At 46.1% G+C, this 24526-nt stretch overlaps 1 protein-coding gene across 1 annotated transcript; it reads right to left on the bottom strand.

Annotated features, from left to right (window-relative positions):
* Window positions 1-1685: 1685 nt before the first annotated feature.
* LOC140075940 (tubulin alpha-1A chain-like) lies at window positions 1686-4417 on the bottom strand. The gene is made up of 4 exons (XM_072122384.1): window positions 4259-4417; window positions 3110-3332; window positions 2888-3036; window positions 1686-2745 (listed from the first exon to the last, which is right to left on the bottom strand). The coding sequence occupies exons 1-4, from the start codon at window positions 4259-4261 to the stop codon at window positions 1762-1764; spliced, it is 1359 nt and encodes a 452-aa protein (XP_071978485.1). The 5' UTR covers window positions 4262-4417; the 3' UTR covers window positions 1686-1761.
* Window positions 4418-24526: the final 20109 nt, after the last annotated feature.

The raw sequence follows: 24526 nt of genomic DNA on the forward strand, positions 1-24526 counted from the left end.
GGCATACTGCCCCCTCCCCCTGTAGCCACACTGCACCCCCAACCATAAGGCATACTGCCTCCCCCCCTGTAGCCACACTGCACCCCAACCTATAAGGCATACTGCCCCCTCCCCCTGAAGCCACACTGCACCCCAACCATAAGGCATACTGCCCCCTCCCCCTGTAGCCACACTGCACCCCCAACCATAAGGCATACTGCCCCCTCCCCCTGAAGCCACACTGCACCCCAACCATAAGGCATACTGCCCCCTCCCCCTGTAGCCACACTGCACCCCCAACCATAAGGCATACTGCCTCCCCCCCTGTAGCCACACTGCACCCCAACCTATAAGGCATACTGCCCCCTCCCCCTGAAGCCACACTGCACCCCAACCATAAGGCATACTGCCCCCTCCCCCTGAAGCCACACTGCACCCCAAACTATAAGGCATACTGCCCCCTCCCCCTGTAGCCACACTGCACCCCAACCATAAGGCATACTGCCCCCTCCCCCTGTAACCACACTGCACCCCCAACCATAAGGCATACTGCCCCCTCCCCCTGTAGCCACACTGCACCCCCAACCATAAGGCATACTGCCCCCTCCCCCTGAAGCCACACTGCCCCCCAACCATAAGGCATACTGCCCCCTCCCCCTGTAGGCACACTATTTCCCCCCACTCTGGGAAAGAAAAATAACTCACCTTTCCTGGTTCCCCCTTCTTTCTTCGGCATGTGGCTGCTGTACATGCCGGCTCTGGAGCCGGCAAATGTGATGTGGTGACATCGTCATATGCATTGGCTTCGGATCCGTCGTGTACAGTGCAGAGTGCAGTTACGGGGGAACGAGGAAAGGTGAGTAATGGATTCTGCCTCTATACTCCACTCCCGACCAGTGCAGGATAGAGGCAGAAAACAACAGGAGCCGGAAGGCGACACTGGTACAATTGATCTGGGGGATTAAAACATTTTTGGGCCGCCTGATTAGGCCCTCCCAGCACCCTTAGGTCCCGGCACTTTACCGGGTAAGCCGGGTGCTGGTGCCGGGCCTGAGTAACTATGTCCCTCTTTGTGGCCTAATAGTAAGTGGTCCCCTCTATGTCACCCACATTGGTAAATATGCCCCAAATAAAAATACATGCCCCTTCAAGGTGCCACCATTAGTGATTGATGCTACTCACAGTGCCCATAATTGGTTCATCAGGTTTTCCACATTATTGAGCACCTCCACCCCCTATAGTTCCGTATATGCAATATAGCGCAGGCCATAGACCTCTGCCCCACCTGATACACCCCTGATCTTTGGCTACTGTTACTTTATGGGGGTTACTGAGGGTTAATGATGGGTTGATCTCTTATTCAGAACACATGACAGACATCATTGTTTTACAGTCAAAATTGCAGAGATTATTACACTATTAGATTTGGGGGGCGCAAATATTGTTTGGACTGTAATATTGTTTGGCATTTATTGTAAGAAGTCTTTTTGGTGGTCTGGGCCAGAGGGAGAACATGATGAAGCAGACAGATCTTATCAGGGAGACCAGTTGGTTCTTTGTCCCTGTGATCATCAACATATAAAGTACTGATGGTGATCGTGAGGACGGGTCTTCAATACTGAGTACACTGTGACTCCACTAGCAGAACAGTGAGTGCAACTCTGTGGTATAATGGTTGCCATAAAATTTAGAAACAGACATAAACAGATATTGTAATAAAAAATATTTATTTTGAAGGTGCTTAAAGATGAACATTTTATCTCATACTCATAATTCCTGCATCTAATATTCCTCTCCCTCCTCTCCTTCTCCCTCTCCTTCCACGCTGTCAGTGCCGACCTCTTCGTAATCCTTCTCCAGGGCGGCCATGTCCTCCCGAGCCTCGGAGAACTCTCCTTCCTCCATTCCCTCGCCCACATACCAGTGCACAAAGGCGCGCTTGGCATACATCAGGTCAAACTTGTGGTCCAGGCGAGCCCAGGCCTCGGCGATGGCGGTGGTGTTACTCAGCATGCACACGGCACGCTGCACCTTGGCCAAGTCTCCACCGGGAACCACAGTTGGTGGCTGGTAATTGATGCCAACTTTGAAACCTGTGGGGCACCAATCCACAAACTGGATGGTGCGCTTGGTCTTAATGGTGGCAATAGCAGCATTAACATCCTTGGGGACAACATCACCACGGTAGAGCAGGCAGCAGGCCATGTATTTGCCATGTCTGGGGTCACATTTCACCATCTGGTTGGCCGGCTCGAAGCAGGCGTTGGTGATCTCAGACACAGAGAGCTGCTCATGGTAAGCCTTCTCTGCAGAGATGACTGGGGCGTAGGTGGCCAGGGGGAAGTGGATACGGGGGTAGGGCACCAGGTTGGTCTGGAACTCTGTCAAGTCCACATTCAGAGCCCCATCAAACCTGAGAGAGGCCGTGATGGAGGACACAATCTGACCGATCAGACGGTTGAGGTTAGTGTAGGTCGGGCGCTCAATGTCCAGGTTCCTACGGCAGATGTCATAGATGGCCTCATTGTCCACCATGAAGGCACAGTCAGAGTGCTCCAGGGTGGTGTGGGTGGTGAGGATGGAGTTGTATGGTTCAACCACAGCGGTGGAGATCTGAGGGGCAGGGTAGATGGAGAACTCTAGCTTGGACTTCTTTCCATAGTCAACGGAGAGACGTTCCATCAAGAGGGAGGTGAAGCCGGATCCAGTGCCACCACCAAAACTGTGGAAGATGAGGAAGCCCTGGAGACCCGTGCACTGATCAGCCTGAAGGAGGAGACACAGAAGATAATTAGACTTAATGTGGTAGAGGAAGAAAGCAGATGAGTACAGGAGATGTTTTTCTAAATTTTACATTAAAGGTCTTTGCATTGTGGACTAGGGTCAGACATTGGAGGATTGAACTCACCAGCTTGCGGATCCTGTCCAGCACCAGGTCAATGATCTCCTTGCCGATGGTGTAATGGCCCCGGGCGTAGTTATTGGCAGCGTCTTCCTTGCCGGTGATGAGCTGCTCAGGGTGGAAGAGTTGTCTGTAGGTTCCAGTTCTCACTTCATCTGTAGGAGGAACATTTCTATCCTGAACCTTCCATCCATCAGTCATAGACAATCCCTGAGCAGATCTACTCACCGATCACAGTGGGCTCCAGGTCCACAAACACAGCGCGGGGGACATGTTTACCAGCTCCGGTCTCACTGAAGAAGGTGTTGAAGGAATCATCTCCTCCACCGATGGTCTTGTCACTGGGCATCTGCCCGTCCGGCTGGATGCCATGTTCCAGGCAGTACAACTCCCAGCAGGCATTGCCGATCTGCACTCCAGCCTGGCCAACGTGGACTGAGATACATTCCCTCTGTATGGGATAAGGGTGGACAGATGAGGGTCAGAATGTAGGGAGAGGAAGGAGACCATACATGGAGGAATGGAGAAGACACAGAAGATGCATGGAAGACATGATGGATAAAGATCATTTCAGATTGATACAGTGTAACAAACAGCTCTGATTAAAGAATAAAGTGACTAATACGATGGATGGGATGAAATAGCGATGACATTCTGAGATCTTACATCCATACAATCCAATAAACACATATAACCTCACATGAGCAGCTCAAGGCAATTGATAGATAATGTAACAGATGAAATGTGAAAGATCTAACACACAATGTAACTTCTAACACATAAATAACACGACATCGCAGATCAGAAAGGTGGGAAGGCACAATATCAAATATATGATGTACAGATAATATTGTATAGATGAGATTGTTCTGAAAATACTGTACAGATGAGATTCTACAGATATGATTGTATATGTGGTTGTACAAATAAGTTTGTATAGATTAAATTGTAAAGATATTGTATAGATGAGCTTGTACAGATATGTTTTTTATAGAAGAGGTTTTACAGATATTGCATAGAAGAGGTAGTACAGATAAGTTTGTATAGATGCGATTGTACATATATTGTATATATAGGATTGTATAGAAGAGGTAGTACAGATAATATTGTATAGATGGGATCATATAGATATTGTATAGAAGAGGTAATACAGATATTGTATAGATGAGATTGCATAGATATTGTATAGAAGAGGTAGTACAGATAAGATTGTATAGATATTGTATAGATGAGATTGGATAGATACTGTATAGATATTGTAAAGATGAGATTGTACAGATGAGATTGTACAGATGAGATTGTACAGATGAGATTGTATAGATGATAGTGTATAGATATTGTATAGCTGAGGTAGTACAGATGAGTTTGGCCTCTCACCATGGTGATGGATGTAGATGTAGGTCTCCTGGCTCCGATGTGTTAGGTCCTCGGATGTGGAGGGGTTCTGTCCTCTCTCTCCTCTCCTCTCTATATATAGGGGCAGGGGGAGGTGAGAGGAGCCCAGCAGGGCAGGTGACCCCCTCCCCCTGTCTCCAGGAGCCCTGCCCTCTGTATAACACAATACACCCAGCACAACACAACTGTAACCAGGGACAATGTGACCCCCAGGGCAGGAGCCGGGAGCCTGGAGGGAGGCAGAGAGGGAAACCTGAGGGAGGGAAGAGAAGGAAGAAGGAGGGAAAAGAACAGAAACCAGAGGAGGGAAACAATGTATAGAAATGTTACACATAAGATGTAATAATTTTACTATAATTGTTTAGTATTTCAGATCATTATAACAGAATAATATATTCAGGATGTGCCCAAACCTGAACGTTTGTTACAATGTATCAGTGCAGGTGAAATGTATTTGTCTGGACAGGAGGCTTAGGCGAGCTACAAGTGAAACACACCCACAGCTATGAGAAGTATTTGTTCTACAGTAATGCTGACATTCACTTACAGCAAGCAGAGGATTTCTTAATGGAAATAGAGCGAATATTTGAACCTTGCAGAAAATGTCATCCTTTTATTATAGAATATCTACTGCAAAGGGGCTAAGTGACCACTGAGGTCAACTCAGAACCCAAGTCGCATAGGGCAGCTAAGGGGGACTTGTGGTACCCCGATCTCATGGTCGTAAGGGGTCCGTCAGCTACAACCACCTCAATCTACCACATCAGCATAGTGGGGTAGCACAACGCTCCCTTACTGTCCCTCTACAATCTGGAATCTAAGCTGATCCTGGGGGTTCTATAGAAATCAATGGTGCAAAGGATCAGATTATCCAGTTTTCTACAGATTTCTATGGGACTTCTGGGGTGGTTTATAGGACAAACAGATTGAGGTGACCTGACTTACTGGGGCACATTTACTTAGCCGTCCACTGGAGTTCACAGAAAGTGCATTGTCCGTGTATAATGAGCTCTGCTGCAATTCACTAAGATCCTGCACCTGATATCCTGCATGTGTCGCTTCCCTGCTCAGGTCCCCGGAGTTCACCTTCTTCTTCCTGGTGCATGTAAGTGCATTGTCCGTGTATAATGTGCTGTGCTGCAATTCACTAAGATCCTGCACCCAATACCCCTTATGTTTAGCTTCCCTGCTCAGGTCCCCGGAGTTCACCTTCTTCTTCCTGGTGCATGTAAGTGCATTGTCCGTGTATAATGCGCTGTGCGGGGAGTCACTAAGATTGTGCGTCCGATATCCTGCATGTGTCGCTTCCCTGCTCAGGTCCCCGGAGTTCACCTCCTTCTTCCTGGTGCATGTAAGTGCATTGTCCGTGTATAATGCGCTGTGCGGGGAGTCACTAAGATCCTGCACCCGATATCCTGCATGTGTCGCTTCCCTGCTCAGGTCCCCGGAGTTCACCTCCTTCTTCCTGGTGCATGTAAGTGCATTGTCCGTGTATAATGCGCTGTGCGGGGAGTCACTAAGATCCTGCACCCGATATCCTGCATGTGTCGCTTCCCTGCTCAGGTCCCCGAAGTTCACCTTCTTCTTCCTGGTGCATGTAAGTGCATTGTCCGTGTATAATGCGCTGTGCGGGGAGTCACTAAGATCCTGCGCCCAATATCCTGCATGTGTCGCTTCCCTGCTCAGGTCCCCGGAGTTCACCTCCTTCTTCCTGGTGCATGTAAGTGCATTGTCCATGTATAATGCGCTGTGCGGGGAGTCACTAAGATCCTGCACCCGATATCCTGCATGTGTCGCTTCCCCGCTCAGGTCCCTGGAGTTCACCTTCTTCTTCCTGGTGCATGTAAGTGCATTGTCCGTGTATAATGCGCTGTGCGGGGAGTCACTAAGATCCTGCTCCCGATATCCTGCATGTGTCACTTCCCTGCTCAGGTCCCCGGAGTTCACCTCCTTCTTCCTGGTGCATGTAAGTGATTTGTCCGTGTATAATGTGCTGTGCGGGGAGTCACTAAGATCCTGTGCCCAATATCCTGCATGTGTCGCTTCCCTGCTCAGGTCCCCGAAGTTCACCTTCTTCTTCCTGGTGCATGTAAGTGCATTGTCCGTGTATAATGCGCTGTGCGGGGAGTCACTAAGATCCTGCGCCCAATATCCTGCATGTGTCGCTTCCCTGCTCAGGTCCCTGGAGTTCACCTTCTTCTTCCTGGTGCATGTAAGTGCATTGTCCGTGTATAATGCGCTGTGCGGGGAGTCACTAAGATCCTGCTCCCGATATCCTGCATGTGTCGCTTCCCTGCTCAGGTCCCCGGAGTTCACCTCCTTCTTCCTGGTGCATGTAAGTGCATTGTCCGTGTATAATGCGCTGTGCGGGGAGTCACTAAGATCCTGCGCCCGATATCCTGCATGTGTCGCTTCCCTGCTCAGGTCCCCGAAGTTCACCTTCTTCTTCCTGGTGCATGTAAGTGCATTGTCCGTGTATAATGCGCTGTGCGGGGAGTCACTAAGATCCTGCGCCCAATATCCTGCATGTGTCGCTTCCCTGCTCAGGTCCCCGGAGTTCACCTTCTTCTTCCTGGTGCATGTAAGTGCATTGTCCATGTATAATGCGCTGTGCGGGGAGTCACTAAGATCATGCGCCCGATATCCTGCATGTGTCGCTTCCCCGCTCAGGTCCCCGGAGTTCACCTTCTTCCTGGTGCATGTAAGTGCATTGTCTGTGTATATTGCGCTGTGCGGGGAGTCACTAAGATCGTGTGCCCGATATCCTGCATGTGTCGCTTCCCCGCTCAGGTCCCAGGGGTTCACCTTCTTCTTCCTGGTACTTGTAAGTGCTTTGTCCGTGTATAATGCGCTGTGCGGGGAGTCACTAAGATCCTGCCCCCGATATCCTGCATGTGTCGCTTCCCTGCTCAGGTCCCCGGAGTTCACCTTCTTCTTCCTGCTGCATGTAAGTGCATTGTCCATGTATAATGTGCTGTGCGGGGAGTCACTAAGATCCTGCACCCGATATCCTGCATGTGTCTCTTCCCCGCTCAGGTCCCCGGAGTTCACCTTCTTCTTCCTGGTGCATGTAAGTGCATTGTCCGTGTATAATGTGCTGTGCGGGGAGTCACTAAGATCCGTGCACCCGATATCCTGCATGTGTCACTTCCCCGCTCAGGTCCCCGAAGTTCACCTTCTTCTTCCTGGTGCATGTAAGTGCATTGTCCGTGTATAATGCGCTGTGCGGGGAGTCAGTAAGATTGTGCGCCTGATATCCTGCATGTGTCACTTCCCCGCTCAGGTCCCTGGAGTTCACCTTCTTCTTCCTGGTGCATGTAAGTGCATTGTCTGTGTATAATGCGCTGTGCGGGGAGTCAGTAAGATTGTGCGCCTGATATCCTGCATGTGTCGCTTCCCCGCTTAGGTCCCTGGAGTTCACCTTCTTCTTCCTGGTGCATGTAAGTGCATTGTCCGTGTATAATGTGCTGTGCGGGGAGTCACTAAGATCGTGTGCCCGATATCCTGCATGTGTCGCTTCCCCGCTAAGGTCCCCGGAGTTCACCTTCTTCTTCCTGCTGCATGTAAGTGCATTGTCCATGTATAATGTGCTGTGCGGGGAGTCACTAAGATCCTGCACCCGATATCCTGCATGTGTCACTTCCCCGCTCAGGTCCCCGGAGTTCACCTTCTTCTTCCTGGTGCATGTAAGTGCATTGTCCGTGTATAATGTGCTGTGCGGGGAGTCACTAAGATCCGTGCACCCGATATCCTGCATGTGTCACTTCCCCGCTCAGGTCCCCGAAGTTCACCTTCTTCTTCCTGGTGCATGTAAGTGCATTGTCCGTGTATAATGCGCTGTGCGGGGAGTCAGTAAGATTGTGCGCCTGATATCCTGCATGTGTCACTTCCCCGCTCAGGTCCCTGGAGTTCACCTTCTTCTTCCTGGTGCATGTAAGTGCATTGTCTGTGTATAATGCGCTGTGCGGGGAGTCAGTAAGATTGTGCGCCTGATATCCTGCATGTGTCGCTTCCCCGCTTAGGTCCCTGGAGTTCACCTTCTTCTTCCTGGTGCATGTAAGTGCATTGTCCGTGTATAATGTGCTGTGCGGGGAGTCACTTAGATCGTGCGCCCGATATCCTGCATGTGTCTTTTCCCCGCTCAGGTCCCCGGAGTTCACCTTCTTCCTCCTGGTGCATGTAAGTGCATTGTCCGTGTATAATGCGCTGTGCGGGGAGTCACTAAGATCCTGCGCCTGATATCCTGCATGTGTCGCTTCCCCGCTCAGGTCCCCGGAGTTCACCTTCTTCTTCCTGCTGCATGTAAGTGCATTGTCCGTGTATAATGCGCTGTGCGGGGAGTCACTAAGATCCTGCACCCGATATCCTGCATGTGTCACTTCCCCGCTCAGGTCCCAGGGCTTCACCTTCTTCTTCCTGGTGCATGTGAGTGCTGATATTGCGACACAATTTTGAAAGTTAAATTCCGCGGTTTGTCCAAATCAGTCAGCCAAGCCCCCTATTTTTGCCGCATGAAAGCTGGCGCCAATGCATGTGCCGATTGCATGCGCCAAAAACCCCGTTGTAATTCGGGGCAAATCCGAAATATTCAGGAAACCCGATGGAAAGTCCAACGGACTCTTAGTAAATGTGCCCCAATATCTTTAACTGTCTGTATCTTCTGTTCTGTAGATCATACAATCAAAACCTTATGTTGCCTAAAAGATGAGATTCTTACCTTTAATGACATTAGCTCCATGTTTCTTGTTACTTTATAACCAAAGATGTTTGAAGTGACACTACCCCTGAAACCTCTAAACTTGACCCATCTCAGGCAAAATCTGATATTGTTAAACGGGTGAGATTTCACATAAGAGGGAATTCTAGGAAGGACATTTCATCTCCTGAGGGGGCCGGTAGTTTAATGGGCTACAATCTGATGACAGGTTCTCTTTAATGATTTTGGATGCTCAGACAATCTATTGCAATCCTACTGTACTTATCCTGCAGTTCTGGTCCTAATAGGAGATCCGTGATGATAGTCCTGAGGGACCATCGGTCTCCTGTCTATTATAACAACTGAACGCTGCCCCTTATGATGATCGGGGGGCATTGATCAGTTCCAAGGTGGTCCCCATGTGCCACAACAGTCTAGATGCCATGGTCACACTATAGGTACACTGTGTATAATACAGCAGGCACCCGCCATGTATGAATGGGCTCAGATCCTTAGACCTGGACTCAGTTCTCATCATATCAGGACAACATGGAGGTTTTCATAGTGATTCCTCCTTGTGAGTAATGTTATATTAATGACCTGTCGTGTTGGCTCCCAGGTGCGGCCACCTGCCCGGTTTTGTTGGTCCTCTCCATAGCGATGCTCTGCGGTCTGTGTACCTGAGGTGTTGGATTTCTGGCTGCTCCTTTGTATCGGGTGATCAATGTAAACAGGTGCCTGGATACAATGTAACGGCGTCGGGGAGACCAGTTGGTTACTATGGGAGACCATCAACAGAGTCGGGGAGTGTACACCGCCCCATGCTGACTATGGTGTCATTGACATACACAGAGGGGGGTCACAGCAACAAAATAATGTGACCCTGTACAGGAGCTGCCTGACACCAGCACAAGTGACAGGACGTCCTGCTGCTCGTATGGGGGGTCTCACCTTCTCCTTGTTCATTGATTAATATAGAGTCCAGAAACAACTGGGATGGGCCCCGTGTTATCTGGGCCCCATTATTGGGGACAAACCAGGCAGAAGCAATGATCTCATCTGCTACATTAGTGGGGGACAACTAGCAGGACCCCTATAAACTGTCAGAATAGGGGATTGTTCAGCCGTCCCTCCAGCGCAGGAACCTATACAGGGTGGAGTCAGAGGTAAAAGGCTCCAGTCATCCTATAGCATAAATTGGTCATGTGATTGAACCCCGGACCCTATGGATTATTGACCTTTGTGGTGTTCTGAGATAATTGCCCCTTTAATGATGTTACTACAGGGTGGGCTGCTATCTGTACACAGATCACTGCAGTTACATCAGGTTTCTGTCCTCCCACCACAGTCCCTGAGTTGTGTGTGAAAACTTGAACCTTTTTTGCCAAATTTGCAACGTTTTAATCCACTGCAGACATTAACCCCTTGTGTGCCACATTTTTCAAGATGTCACTTAAGCCAGTATGAGAAAAACTGAGCCAAGAAAGGCGATGCGCTTGGTGGTTACAGAGAGTCCTACTAGGAGGCCGCTTGATGGTTATCACCGGCGGCATAAGCCTAAGGCTACAAATCTGCAAATGTTGTTTTCCGTTTTAGTTTTTTACACTGACACGCTGATCACAATGGAGCGATACACATGAACGTGTTATTCACGGATCTATATAGAGGGTGTAGAAAACTCAGAGCAGCTCCTCATCCTGCCCGTGTCTGACCCCGGACCTTCCCATAGAAGGCGATGGTAAAATACAGTAATCTGGGGCTGAGATGCGACACTCACTGTTCACCACACTTCTCTGCGCACGATGCGGTGCCTGTCCTGGGGGTCTTTACATGGCCCCTATAGCATGCATGGCAGGTTTCTCAGCTTCCCAGAGTTACCCTGGACAGGGGCACGAGATGTCTGTATATACCATTCATGGAGAAACATTCTGGGATTGGCTACAGTGAAAATCAGTCGAAGTTTCCAACCCTCTTACAATCTCATTCATCAGCTTTGCTTTGTGATCCGGAGCCTCACACACAACCATGAACCATGCGGTTACCTGGATTCATACCATCAATAATAAACCTCCGTACATAGGGCGCCCCCTAGTGGTAGCAGAACTTTTAAAACTTTTTAAAGGTTACAGGGTTTCAGTAACAGGACCCCTCTGATAAAGAAAAGGCACCTGAGTCTATGTAGAGCTGTATAAACTGTGCTTGTTGGCAGCCACTAGAAGATATTTACATTGTTGCTATTGGTGTATGTGAGGAGCTCCCCCTAGTGGTGACTCTATAATATGTATATAGTGAGCAACCCCTAGTGGTTATGTATAATATTTATGTAATGAGCTCCCCCTAGTGGTATAATCTGTATGTAGTGATCTCCTCCTAGTGGTGGTGTATAATCTGTATGTAGTGATCTCCCCCTAGTGGTGGTGTATAATCTGTATGTAGTGAGCTCCCCCTAGTGGTGGTGTATAATCTGTATGTAGTGATCTCCTCCTAGTGGTGGTGTATAATCTGTATGTAGTGATCTCCCCCTAGTGGTGGTGTATAATCTGTATGTAGTGAGCTCCTCCTAGTGGTGGTGTATAATCTGTATGTAGTGATCTCCTCCTAGTGGTGGTGTATAATGTGTATGTAGTGATCTCCCCTAGTGGTGGTGTATAATCTGTATGTAGTGATCTCCTCCTAGTGGTGGTGTATAATCTGTATGTAGTGATCTCCCCCTAGTGGTGGTGTATAATCTGTATGTAGTGATCTCCCCCTAGTGGTGGTGTATAATGTGTATGTAGTGATCTCCTCCTAGTGGTGGTGTATAATGTGTATGTAGTGATCTCCCCCTAGTGGTGGTGTATAATGTGTATGTAGTGATCTCCCCCTAGTGGTATAATGTGTATGTAGTGATCTCCCCCTAGTGGTGGTGTATAATGTGTATGTAGTGATCTCCCCCTAGTGGTATAATGTGTATGTAGTGATCTCCCCCTAGTGGTGGTGTATAATGTGTATGTAGTGATCTCCCCCTAGTGGTATAATCTGTATGTAGTGATCGCCTCCTAGTGGTGATGTATAATGTGTATGTAGTGATCTCCTCCTAGTGGTGGTGTGTAATGTGTATGTAGTGATCTCCCCCTAGTGGTATAATCTGTATGTAGTGATCTCCCCCTAGTGGTGGTGTATAATCTGTATGTAGTGATCTCCTCCTAGTGGTGGTGTATAATGTGTATGTAGTGATCTCCCCCTAGTGGTGGTGTATAATGTGTATGTAGTGATCTCCCCCTAGTGGTGGTGTATAATCTGTATGTAGTGAGCTCCCCCTAGTGGTGGTGTATAATCTGTATGTAGTGATCTCCCCCTAGTGTTGGTGTATAATGTGTATGTAGTGATCTCCTCCTAGTGGTGGTGTATAATCTGTATGTAGTGATCTCCTCCTAGTGGTGGTGTATAATGTGTATGTAGTGATCTCCCCCTAGTGGTGGTGTATAATGTGTATGTAGTGATCTCCCCCTAGTGGTATAATGTGTATGTTGTGATCTCCCCCTAGTGGTGGTGTATAATGTGTATGTAGTGATCTCCCCCTAGTGGTATAATCTGTATGTAGTGATCTCCCCCTAGTGGTGGTGTATAATCTGTATGTAGTGATCTCCTCCTAGTGGTGGTGTATAATGTGTATGTAGTGATCTACTCCTAGTGGTGGTGTATAATCTGTATGTAGTGATCTCCTCCTAGTGGTGATGTATAATGTGTATGTAGTGATCTCCTCCAAGTGGTGGTGTATAATCTGTATGTAGTGAGCTCCCCCTAGTGGTGATGTATAATCTGTATGTAGTGAGCTCCCCCTAGTGGTATAATCTGTATGTAGTGATCTCCCCCTAGTGGTGGTGTATAATCTGTATGTAGTGAGCTCCCCCTAGTGGTGGTGTATAATGTGTATGTAGTGATCTCCCCCTAGTGGTGGTGTATAATGTGTATGTAGTGATCTCCCCCTAGTGGTGGTGTATAATCTGTATGTAGTGATCTCCCGCTAGTGGTGGTGTATAATCTGTATGTAGTGATCTCCTCCTAGTGGTGGTGTATAATCTGTATGTAGTGATCTCCTCCTAGTGGTGGTGTATAATGTGTATGTAGTGAGCTCCTCCTAGTGGTGGTGTATAATCTGTATGTAGTGAGCTCCCCCTAGTGGTGGTGTATAATCTGTATGTAGTGAGCTCCCCCTAGTGGTGGTGTATAATCTGTATATAGTGATCTCCTCCTAGTGGTGGTGTATAATCTGTATGTAGTGATCTCCTCCTAGTGGTGGTGTATAATGTGTATGTAGTGATCTCCCCATAGTGGTGGTGTATAATCTGTATGTAGTGAGCTCCACCTAGTGGTGGTGTATAATCTGTATGTAGTGATCTCCTCCTAGTGGTGATGTATAATGTGTATGTAGTGATCTCCCCCTAGTGGTGGTGTATAATCTGTATGTAGTGATCTCCCCCTAGTGGTGATGTATAATCTGTATGTAGTGATCTCCCCCTAGTGGTGGTGTATAATCTGTATGTAGTGATCTCCCCCTAGTGGTGGTGTATAATGTGTATGTAGTGATCTCCTCCTAGTGGTGGTGTATAATCTGTATGTAGTGATCTCCCCCTAGTGGTGGTGTATAATCTGTATGTAGTGATCTCCCCCTAGTGGTGGTGTATAATGTGTATGTAGTGATCTCCCCCTAGTGGTGATGTACAATCTGTATGTAGTGAGCTCCCCCTAGTGGTGATGTATAATCTGTATGTAGTGATCTCCCCCTAGTGGTGGTGTATAATCTGTATGTAGTGATCTCCCCCTAGTGGTGATGTATAATCTGTATGTAGTGAGCTCCTCCTAGTGGTGGTGTATAACCTGTATGTAGTGATCTCCCCCTAGTGGTGATGTCTAATCTGTATGTAGTGATCTCCTCCTAGTGGTAAAGTAAAATCTGTATGTAGTGAGCTCCTCCTAGTGGTGGTGTATGATCTGTGTGTAGTGATCTCCTCCTAGTGGTGGTGTGTAATCTGTATGTAGTGAGCTCCCCCTAGTGGTGGTGTATAATCTGTATGTAGTGATCTCCCCCTAGTGGTGGTGTATAATCTGTATGTAGTGATCTCCTCCTAGTGGTGGTGTATAATGTGTATGTAGTGATCTCCCCCTAGTGGTGGTGTATAATGTGTATGTAGTGATCTCCCCCTAGTGGTGGTGTATAATCTGTATGTAGTGAGCTCCCCCTAGTGGTGGTGTATAATCTGTATGTAGTGATCTCCCCCTAGTGTTGGTGTATAATGTGTATGTAGTGATCTCCTCCTAGTGGTGGTGTATAAACTGTATGTAGTGATCTCCTCCTAGTGGTGGTGTATAATGTGTATGTAGTGATCTCCCCCTAGTGGTGGTGTATAATGTGTATGTAGTGATCTCCCCCTAGTGGTATAATGTGTATGTTGTGATCTCCCCCTAGTGGTGGTGTATAATGTGTATGTAGTGATCTCCCCCTAGTGGTATAATCTGTATGTAGTGATCTCCCCCTAGTGGTGGTGTATAATCTGTATGTAGTGATCTCCTCCTAGTGGTGGTGTATAATGTGTATGTAGTGATCTACTCCTAGTGGTGGTGTATAATCTGTATGTAGTGATCTCCTCCTAGTGGTGGTGTATAATCTGTATGTAGTGAGCTCCCCCTAGTGGTGGTGTATAATGTGTATGTAGTGATCTCCCCCTAGTGGTGGTGTATAATGTGTATGTAGTGATCTCCCCCTAGTGGTGGTGTATAATCTGTATGTAGTGATCTCCCGCTAGTGGTGGTGTATAATCTGTATGTAGTGATCTCCTCCTAGTGGTGGTGTATAATCTGTATGTAGTGATCTCCTCCTAGTGGTGGTGTATTATGTGTATGTAGTGAGCTCCTCCTAGTGGTGGTGTATAATCTGTATGTAGTGAGCTCCCCCTAGTGGTGGTGTATAATCTGTATGTAGTGAGCTCCCCCTAGTGGTGGTGTATAATCTGTATATAGTGATCTCCTCCTAGTGGTGGTGTATAATCTGTATGTAGTGATCTCCTCCTAGTGGTGGTGTATAATGTGTATGTAGTGATCTCCCCATAGTGGTGGTGTATAATCTGTATGTAGTGAGCTCCACCTAGTGGTGGTGTATAATCTGTATGTAGTGATCTCCTCCTAGTGGTGATGTATAATGTGTATGTAGTGATCTCCCCCTAGTGGTGGTGTATAATCTGTATGTAGTGATCTCCCCCTAGTGGTGATGTATAATCTGTATGTAGTGATCTCCCCCTAGTGGTGGTGTATAATCTGTATGTAGTGATCTCCCCCAAGTGGTGGTGTATAATGTGTATGTAGTGATCTCCTCCTAGTGGTGGTGTATAATCTGTATGTAGTGATCTCCCCCTAGTGGTGGTGTATAATGTGTATGTAGTGATCTCCCCCTAGTGGTGGTGTATAATGTGTATGTAGTGATCTCCCCCTAGTGGTGATGTACAATCTGTATGTAGTGAGCTCCCCCTAGTGGTGATGTATAATCTGTATGTAGTGATCTCCCCCTAGTGGTGGTGTATAATCTGTATGTAGTGATCTCCCCCTAGTGGTGATGTATAATCTGTATGTAGTGAGCTCCTCCTAGTGGTGGTGTATAACCTGTATGTAGTGATCTCCCCCTAGTGGTGATGTCTAATCTGTATGTAGTGATCTCCTCCTAGTGGTAAAGTAAAATCTGTATGTAGTGAGCTCCTCCTAGTGGTGGTGTATGATCTGTGTGTAGTGATCTCCTCCTAGTGGTGGTGTGTAATCTGTATGTAGTGAGCTCCCCCTAGTGGTGGTGTATAATCTGTATGTAGTGATCTCCCCCTAGTGGTGGTGTATAATCTGTATGTAGTGATCTCCCCCTAGTGGTGGTGTATAATCTGTATGTAGTGATCTCCTCCTAGTGGTGGTGTATAATCTGTGTGTAGTGATCTCCTCCTAGTGGTGGTGTGTAATCTGTATGTAGTGAGCTCCCCCTAGTGGTGGTGTATAATCTGTATGTAGTGATCTCCCCCTAGTGGTGGTGTATAATCTGTATGTAGTGATCTCCCCCTAGTGGTGGTGTATAATCTGTATGTAGTGATCTCCCCCAAGTGGTGGTGTATAAACTGTATGTAGTGATCTCCCCCTATTGGTGGTGTATAATCTGTATGTAGTGATCTCCCCCTAGTGGTGGTGTATAATCTGTATGTAGTGATCTCCCCCTAGTGGTGGTGTATAATCTGTATGTAGTGATCTCCCCCTAGTGGTGGTGTATAATCTGTATGTAGTGATCTACTCTTAGTGGTGGTGTATAATCTGTATGTAGTGATCTCCCCCTAGTGGTGGTGTATAATGTGTATGTAGTGATCTCCTCCCTGTGGTGGTGTATAATCTGTATGTAGTGATCTCCCCCTAGTGGTGATGTATAATCTGTATGTAGTGATCTCCTCCTAGTTGTGGTGTATAATCTGTATGTAGTGAGCTGCCCCTAGTGGTGGTGTATAATCTGTATGTAGTGAGCTCCCCCTAGTGGTGGTGTATAATCTGTATGTAGTGAGCTCCCCCTAGTGGTGGTGTATAATGTGTATGTAGTGATCTCCTCCTAGTGGTGGTGTATAATCTGTATGTAGTGAGCTTCCCCTAGTGGTGATGTATAATGTGTATGTAGTGATCTCCTCCTAGTGGTGGTGTATAATCTGTATGTAGTGATCTCCCGCTAGTGGTATATAATGTGTATGTAGTGATCTCCTCCTAGTGGTGGTGTATTATCTGTATGTAGTGATCTCCCCCTAGTGGTATATAATCTGTATGTAGTGATCTCCTCCTAGTGGTGGTGTATAATGTGTATGTAGTGATCTCCCCCTAGTGGTGGTGTATAATCTGTATGTAGTGATCTCCCCCTAGTGGTGGTGTATAATCTGTATGCGGTGAGCTCCCCTTAGTGGTGATGTATAATGTGTATGTAGTGATCTCCCCCTAGTGGTGGTGTATAATCTGTAGGTAGTGATCTCCCCCTAGTGGTGGTGTATAATGTGTATGTAGTGATCTCCTCCTAGTGGTGGTGTATAATCTGTATGTAGTGATCTCCTCCTAGTGGTGGTGTATAATCTGTATGTAGTGATCTCCCCCTAGTGGTGGTGTATAATCTGTATGTAGTGATCTCCCCCTAGTGGTGGTGTATAATCTGTATGTAGTGACCTCCCCCTAGTGGTGGTGTATAATCTGTATGTAGTGATCTCCTCCTAGTGGTGGTGTATAATGTTTATGTAGTGATCTCCCCCTAGTGGTGATGTATAATGTGTATGTAGTGATCTCCTCCTAGTGGTGGTGTATAATGTGTATGTAGTGATCTCCCCCTAGTGGTGGTGTATAATCTGTATGTAGTGATCTCCTCCTAGTGGTGGTGTATAATGTGCATGTAGTGATCTTCTCCTAGTGGTGATGTATAATGTGTATGTAGTGATCTCCTCCTAGTGGTGATGTATAATGTTTATGTAGTGATCTCCCCCTAGTGGTGGTGTATAATCTGTGTGTAGTGATCTCCTCCTAGTGGTGGTGTATAATCTGTATGTAGTGATCTCCCTCTAGTGGTGATGTATAATCTGTATGTAGTGATCTCCCTCTAGTGGTGGTGTATAATCTGTATGTAGTGATCTCCCCCTAGTGGTGGTTTTTTAATCTGTATGTAGTGATCTCCTCCTAGTGGTGGTGTATAATGTGGATGTAGTGATCTCCTCCTAGTGGTGATGTATAATGTGTATGTAGTGATCTCCCCCTAGTGGTGATGTATAATCTGTATGTAGTGATCTCCCCCTAGTGGTGATGTATAATCTGTATGTAGTGAGCTCCCCCTAGTGGTGGTGTATAATGTGTATGTAGTGATCTCCCCCTAGTGGTGGTGTATAATCTGTATGTAGTGATCTCCCCCTAGTGGTGGTGTATAATGTGTATGTAGTGAGCTCCCCCTAGTGGTGGTGTATAATCTGTATGTAGTGATCTCCTCCTAGTGGTAGTGTATAATCTGTATGTAGTGATCTCCCTCTAGTGGTGATGTATAATCTGTATGTAGTGATCTCCCCCTAGTGGTGGTGTATAACCTGTATGTAGTGATCTCCCCCTAGTGGTGGTTTTTTAATCTGTATGTAGTGATCTCCTCCTAGTGGTGATGTATAATCTGTATGTAGTGATCTCCCCCTAGTGGTGGTGTATAACCTGTATGTAGTGATCTCCCCCTAGTGGTGGTTTTTTAATCTGTATTTAGTGATCTCCTCCTAGTGGTGATGTATAATCTGTATGTAGTGATCTCCCCCTAGTGGTGGTGTATAATGTGTATGTAGTGATCTCCCCCTAGTGGTGGTGTATAATCTGTATGTAGTGATCTCCCCCTAGTGGTGATGTATAATCTGTATGTAGTGATCTCCTCCTAGAGGTGGTGTATAATGTGTATGTAGTGATCTCCCCCTAGTGGTGGTGTATAATCTGTATGTAGTTATCTCCCCCTAGTGGTGGTGTATAATCTGTATGTAGTGATCTCCTCCTAGTGGTGGTGGATAATCTGTATGTAGTGATCTCCTCCTAGTGGTGGTGTATAATCTGTATGTAGTGATCTCCCCCTAGTGGTGGTGTATAATCTGTATGTAGTGATCTCCTCCTAGTGGTGATGTGTAATGTGTATGTAGTGATCTCCCCCTAGTGGTGATGTATAATGTGTATGTAGTGATTTCCCCCTAGTGGTGGTGTACAATGTGTATGTAGTGACCTCCCCCTAGTGGTGGTGTATAATGTGTATGTAGTGATCTCCCCTAGTGGTGATGTATAATGTGTATGTAGTGATCTCCCCTAGTGGTGATGTATAATGTGTATGTAGTGATTTCCCCCTACTGGTGGTGTACAATGTGTATGTAGTGACCTCCCCCTAGTGGTGGTGTATAATGTGTATGTAGTGATCTCCCCTAGTGGTGGTGTATAATGTGTATGTAGTGATCTCCCCCTAGTGGTGGTGTATAATCTGTATGTAGTGATCTCCTCCTAGTGGTGGTGTATAATCTGTATGTAGTGATCTCCGCCTATTGGTGGTGTATAATCTGTATGTAGTGATCTCCCCCTTGTGGTGGTGTATAATCTGTATGTAGTGATCTCATCCTAGTGGTGGTGTATAATTTGTATGTAGTGATCTCCCCCTAGTGGTGGTGTATAATCTGTATGTAGGGATCTCCCCCTAGTGGTGGTGTATAATCTGTATGTAGTGAGCTCCCCCTAGTGGTGGTGTATAATCTGTATGTAGTGATCTCCTCCTAGTGGTGGTGTATAATCTGTATGTAGTGATCTCCCCCTAGTGGTGATGTATAATGTGTATGTAGTGATCTCCTCCTAGTGGTGGTGTATAATCTGTATGTAGTGATCTACCCCTAGTGGTGGTGTATAATCTGTATGTAGTGATCTCCTCCTAGTGGTGGTGTATAATCTGCATGTAGTGAGCTCCCCCTAGTGGTGGTGTATAATCTGTATGTAGTGATCTCCTCCTAGTGGTGGTGTATAATCTGTATGTAGTGATCTACCCCTAGTGGTGGTGTATAATCTGTATGTAGTGATCTCCTCCTAGTGGTGGTGTATAATCTGTATGTAGTGAGCTCCCCCTAGTGGTGGTGTATAATCTGTATGTAGTGATCTCCTCCTAGTGGTGGTGTATAATCTGTATGTAGTGATCTCCTCCTAGTGGTGGTGTATAATGTGTATGTAGTGATCTCCCCCTAGAGGTGGTGTATAATCTGTATGTAGTGATTTCCCCCTAGTGGTGGTGTATAATCTGTATGTAGTGATCTCCTCCTAGTGGTGGTTTATAATCTGTATGTAGTGATCTCCACCTAGTGGTGGTGTATAATCTGTATGTAGTGATCTCCCCCTAGTGGTGGTGTATAATGTGTATGTAGTGATCTCCCCCTAGTGGTGGTGTATAATCTGTATGTAGTGATCTCCTCCTAGTGGTGGTGTATAACCTGTATGTAGTGATCTCCTCCTAGTGGTGGTGTATAATCTGTATGTAGTGATCTCCTCCTAGTGGTGGTGTATTATGTGTATGTAGTGATCTCCCCCTAGTGGTGGTGTATAATCTGTATGTAGTGATCTCCCCCTAGTGGTGGTGTATAATCTGTATGTAGTGAGCTCCCCCTAGTGGTGGTGTATAATCTGTATGTAGTGATCTCCTCCTAGTGGTGGTGTATAATGTGTATATAGTGATCTACTCCTAGTGGTGGTGTATAATCTGTATGTAGTGATCTCTCCCTAGTGGTGGTGTATAATCTGTATGTAGTGATCTCCTCCTAGTGGTGGTGTATAATCTGTATGTAGTGATCTCCCCCTAGTGGTGATGTATAATGTGTATGTAGTGATCTCCTCCTAGTGGTGGTGTATAATCTGTATGTAGTGATCTCCTCCTAGTGGTGGTGTATAATGTGTATGTAGTGATCTCCCCCTAGTGGTGGTGTATAATCTGTATGTAGTGATCTCCTCCTAGTGGTGGTGTATAATGTGCATGTAGTGATCTTCTCCTAGTGGTGATGTATAATGTGTATGTAGTGATCTCCTCCTAGTGGTGATGTATAATGTGTATGTAGTGATCTCCCCCTAGTGGTGGTGTATAATCTGTGTGTAGTGATCTCCTCCTAGTGGTGGTGTATAATCTGTATGTAGTGATCTCCCTCTAGTGGTGATGTATAATCTGTATGTAGTGATCTCCCCCTAGTGGTGGTGTATAATCTGTATGTAGTGATCTCCCCCTAGTGGTGGTTTTTTAATCTGTATGTAGTGATCTCCTCCTAGTGGTGGTGTATAATGTGGATGTAGTGATCTCCTCCTAGTGGTGATGTATAATGTGTATGTAGTGATCTCCCCCTAGTGGTGATGTATAATCTGTATGTAGTGATCTCCCCCTAGTGGTGATGTATAATCTGTATGTAGTGAGCTCCCCCTAGTGGTGGTGTATAATGTGTATGTAGTGATCTCCCCCTAGTGGTGGTGTATAATCTGTATGTAGTGATCTCCCCCTAGTGGTGGTGTATAATGTGTATGTAGTGAGCTCCCCCTAGTGGTGGTGTATAATCTGTATGTAGTGATCTCCTCCTAGTGGTAGTGTATAATCTGTATGTAGTGATCTCCCTCTAGTGGTGATGTATAATCTGTATGTAGTGATCTCCCCCTAGTGGTGGTGTATAACCTGTATGTAGTGATCTCCCCCTAGTGGTGGTTTTTTAATCTGTATGTAGTGATCTCCTCCTAGTGGTGATGTATAATCTGTATGTAGTGATCTCCCCCTAGTGGTGGTGTATAACCTGTATGTAGTGATCTCCCCCTAGTGGTGGTTTTTTAATCTGTATTTAGTGATCTCCTCCTAGTGGTGATGTATAATCTGTATGTAGTGATCTCCCCCTAGTGGTGGTGTATAATGTGTATGTAGTGATCTCCCCCTAGTGGTGGTGTATCATCTGTATGTAGTGATCTCCCCCTAGTGGTGATGTATAATCTGTATGTAGTGATCTCCTCCTAGAGGTGGTGTATAATGTGTATGTAGTGATCTCCCCCTAGTGGTGGTGTATAATCTGTATGTAGTTATCTCCCCCTAGTGGTGGTGTATAATCTGTATGTAGTGATCTCCTCCTAGTGGTGGTGGATAATCTGTATGTAGTGATCTCCTCCTAGTGGTGGTGTATAATCTGTATGTAGTGATCTCCCCCTAGTGGTGGTGTATAATCTGTATGTAGTGATCTCCTCCTAGTGGTGATGTGTAATGTGTATGTAGTGATCTCCCCCTAGTGGTGATGTATAATGTGTATGTAGTGATTTCCCCCTAGTGGTGGTGTACAATGTGTATGTAGTGACCTCCCCCTAGTGGTGGTGTATAATGTGTATGTAGTGATCTCCCCTAGTGGTGATGTATAATGTGTATGTAGTGATCTCCCCTAGTGGTGATGTATAATGTGTATGTAGTGATTTCCCCCTAGTGGTGGTGTACAATGTGTATGTAGTGACCTCCCCCTAGTGGTGGTGTATAATGTGTATGTAGTGATTTCCCCTAGTGGTGGTGTATAATGTGTATGTAGTGATCTCCCCCTAGTGGTGGTGTATAATCTGTATGTAGTGATCTCCTCCTAGTGGTGGTGTATAATCTGTATGTAGTGATCTCCGCCTATTGGTGGTGTATAATCTGTATGTAGTGATCTCCCCCTTGTGGTGGTGTATAATCTGTATGTAGTGATCTCATCCTAGTGGTGGTGTATAATGTGTATGTAGTGATCTCCCCCTAGTGGTGGTGTATAATCTGTATGTAGGGATCTCCCCCTAGTGGTGGTGTATAATCTGTATGTAGTGAGCTCCCCCTAGTGGTGGTGTATAATTTGTATGTAGTGATCTCCTCCTAGTGGTGGTGTATAATCTGTATGTAGTGATCTCCCCCAAGTGGTGATGTATAATGTGTATGTAGTGATCTCCTCCTAGTGGTGGTGTATAATCTGTATGTAGTGATCTACCCCTAGTGGTGGTGTATAATCTGTATGTAGTGATCTCCTCCTAGTGGTGGTGTATAATCTGCATGTAGTGAGCTCCCCCTAGTGGTGGTGTATAATCTGTATGTAGTGATCTCCTCCTAGTGGTGGTGTATAATCTGTATGTAGTGATCTACCCCTAGTGGTGGTGTATAATCTGTATGTAGTGATCTCCTCCTAGTGGTGGTGTATAATCTGTATGTAGTGAGCTCCCCCTAGTGGTGGTGTATAATCTGTATGTAGTGATCTCCTCCTAGTGGTGGTGTATAATCTGTATGTAGTGATCTCCTCCTAGTGGTGGTGTATAATGTGTATGTAGTGATCTCCCCCTAGAGGTGGTGTATAATCTGTATGTAGTGATTTCCCCCTAGTGGTGGTGTATAATCTGTATGTAGTGATCTCCTCCTAGTGGTGGTGTATAATCTGTATGTAGTGATCTCCCCCTAGTGGTGGTGTATAATCTGTATGTAGTGATCTCCCCCTAGTGGTGGTGTATAATGTGTATGTAGTGATCTCCCCCTAGTGGTGGTGTATAATCTGTATGTAGTGATCTCCTCCTAGTGGTGGTGTATAACCTGTATGTAGTGATCTCCTCCTAGTGGTGGTGTATAATCTGTATGTAGTGATCTCCTCCTAGTGGTGGTGTATTATGTGTATGTAGTGATCTCCCCCTAGTGGTGGTGTATAATCTGTATGTAGTGATCTCCCCCTAGTGGTGGTGTATAATCTGTATGTAGTGAGCTCCCCCTAGTGGTGGTGTATAATCTGTATGTAGTGATCTCCTCCTAGTGGTGGTGTATAATGTGTATATAGTGATCTACTCCTAGTGGTGGTGTATAATCTGTATGTAGTGATCTCTCCCTAGTGGTGGTGTATAATCTGTATGTAGTGATCTCCTCCTAGTGGTGGTGTATAATCTGTATGTAGTGATCTCCCCCTAGTGGTGATGTATAATGTGTATGTAGTGATCTCCTCCTAGTGGTGGTGTATAATCTGTATGTAGTGATCTACCCCTAGTGGTGGTGTATAATCTGTATGTAGTGATCTCCTCCTAGTGGTGGTGTATAATCTGTATGTAGTGATCTCCTCCTAGTGGAGGTGTATAATCTGTATGTAGTGATCTCCCCCTAGTGGTGGTGTATAATCTGTATGTAGTGATCTCCCCCTAGTGGTGGTGTATAATGTGTATGTAGTGATCTCCCCCTAGTGGTGGTGTATAATCTGTATGTAGTGATCTCCTCCTAGTGGTGGTGTATAATCTGTATGTAGTGATCTCCTCCTAGTGGTGGTGTATAATGTGTATATAGTGATCTACTCCTAGTGGTGGTGTATAATCTGTATGTAGTGATCTCTCCCTAGTGGTGGTGTATAATCTGTATGTAGTGATCTCCCCCTAGTGGTGGTGTATAATCTGTATGTAGTGATCTCCCCCTAGTGGTGGTGTATAATGTGTATGTAGTGATCTCCCTCTAGTGGTGATGTATAATGTGTATGTAGTGATCTCCTCCTAGTGGTGGTGTATAATCTGTATGTAGTGATCTCCCCCTAGTGGTGGTGTATAATCTGTATGCAGTGATCTCCTCCTAGTGGTGGTGTATAATCTGTATGTAGTGATCTCTCCCTAGTGGTGGTGTATAATGTGTATGTAGTGATCTCCTCCTAGTGGTGGTGTATAATCTCTATGTAGTGATCTCCTCCTAGTGGCGGCAGTATAATCTGTATGTAGTGACCTCCCCCTAGTGGTGATGCATAATCTGTATGTAGTGATCTCCCCTAGTGGTGGTGTATAATCTGTATGTAGTGATCTCCCCCTAGTGGTGGTGTATAATGTGTATGTAGTGATCTCCCCCTATTGGTGGTGTATAATCTGTATGTAGTGATCTCCCCCTAGTGGTGGTGTATAATGTGTATGTAGTGATCTCCTCCTAGTGGTGGTGTATAATCTGTATGTAGTGATCTCCTCCTAGTGGTGGTGTATAATGTGTATATAGTGATCTACTCCTAGTGGTGGTG

Source organism: Engystomops pustulosus, chromosome 8, assembly GCF_040894005.1.
Source record: "Engystomops pustulosus chromosome 8, aEngPut4.maternal, whole genome shotgun sequence".
NCBI classification, from domain to species: domain Eukaryota; kingdom Metazoa; phylum Chordata; class Amphibia; order Anura; family Leptodactylidae; genus Engystomops; species Engystomops pustulosus.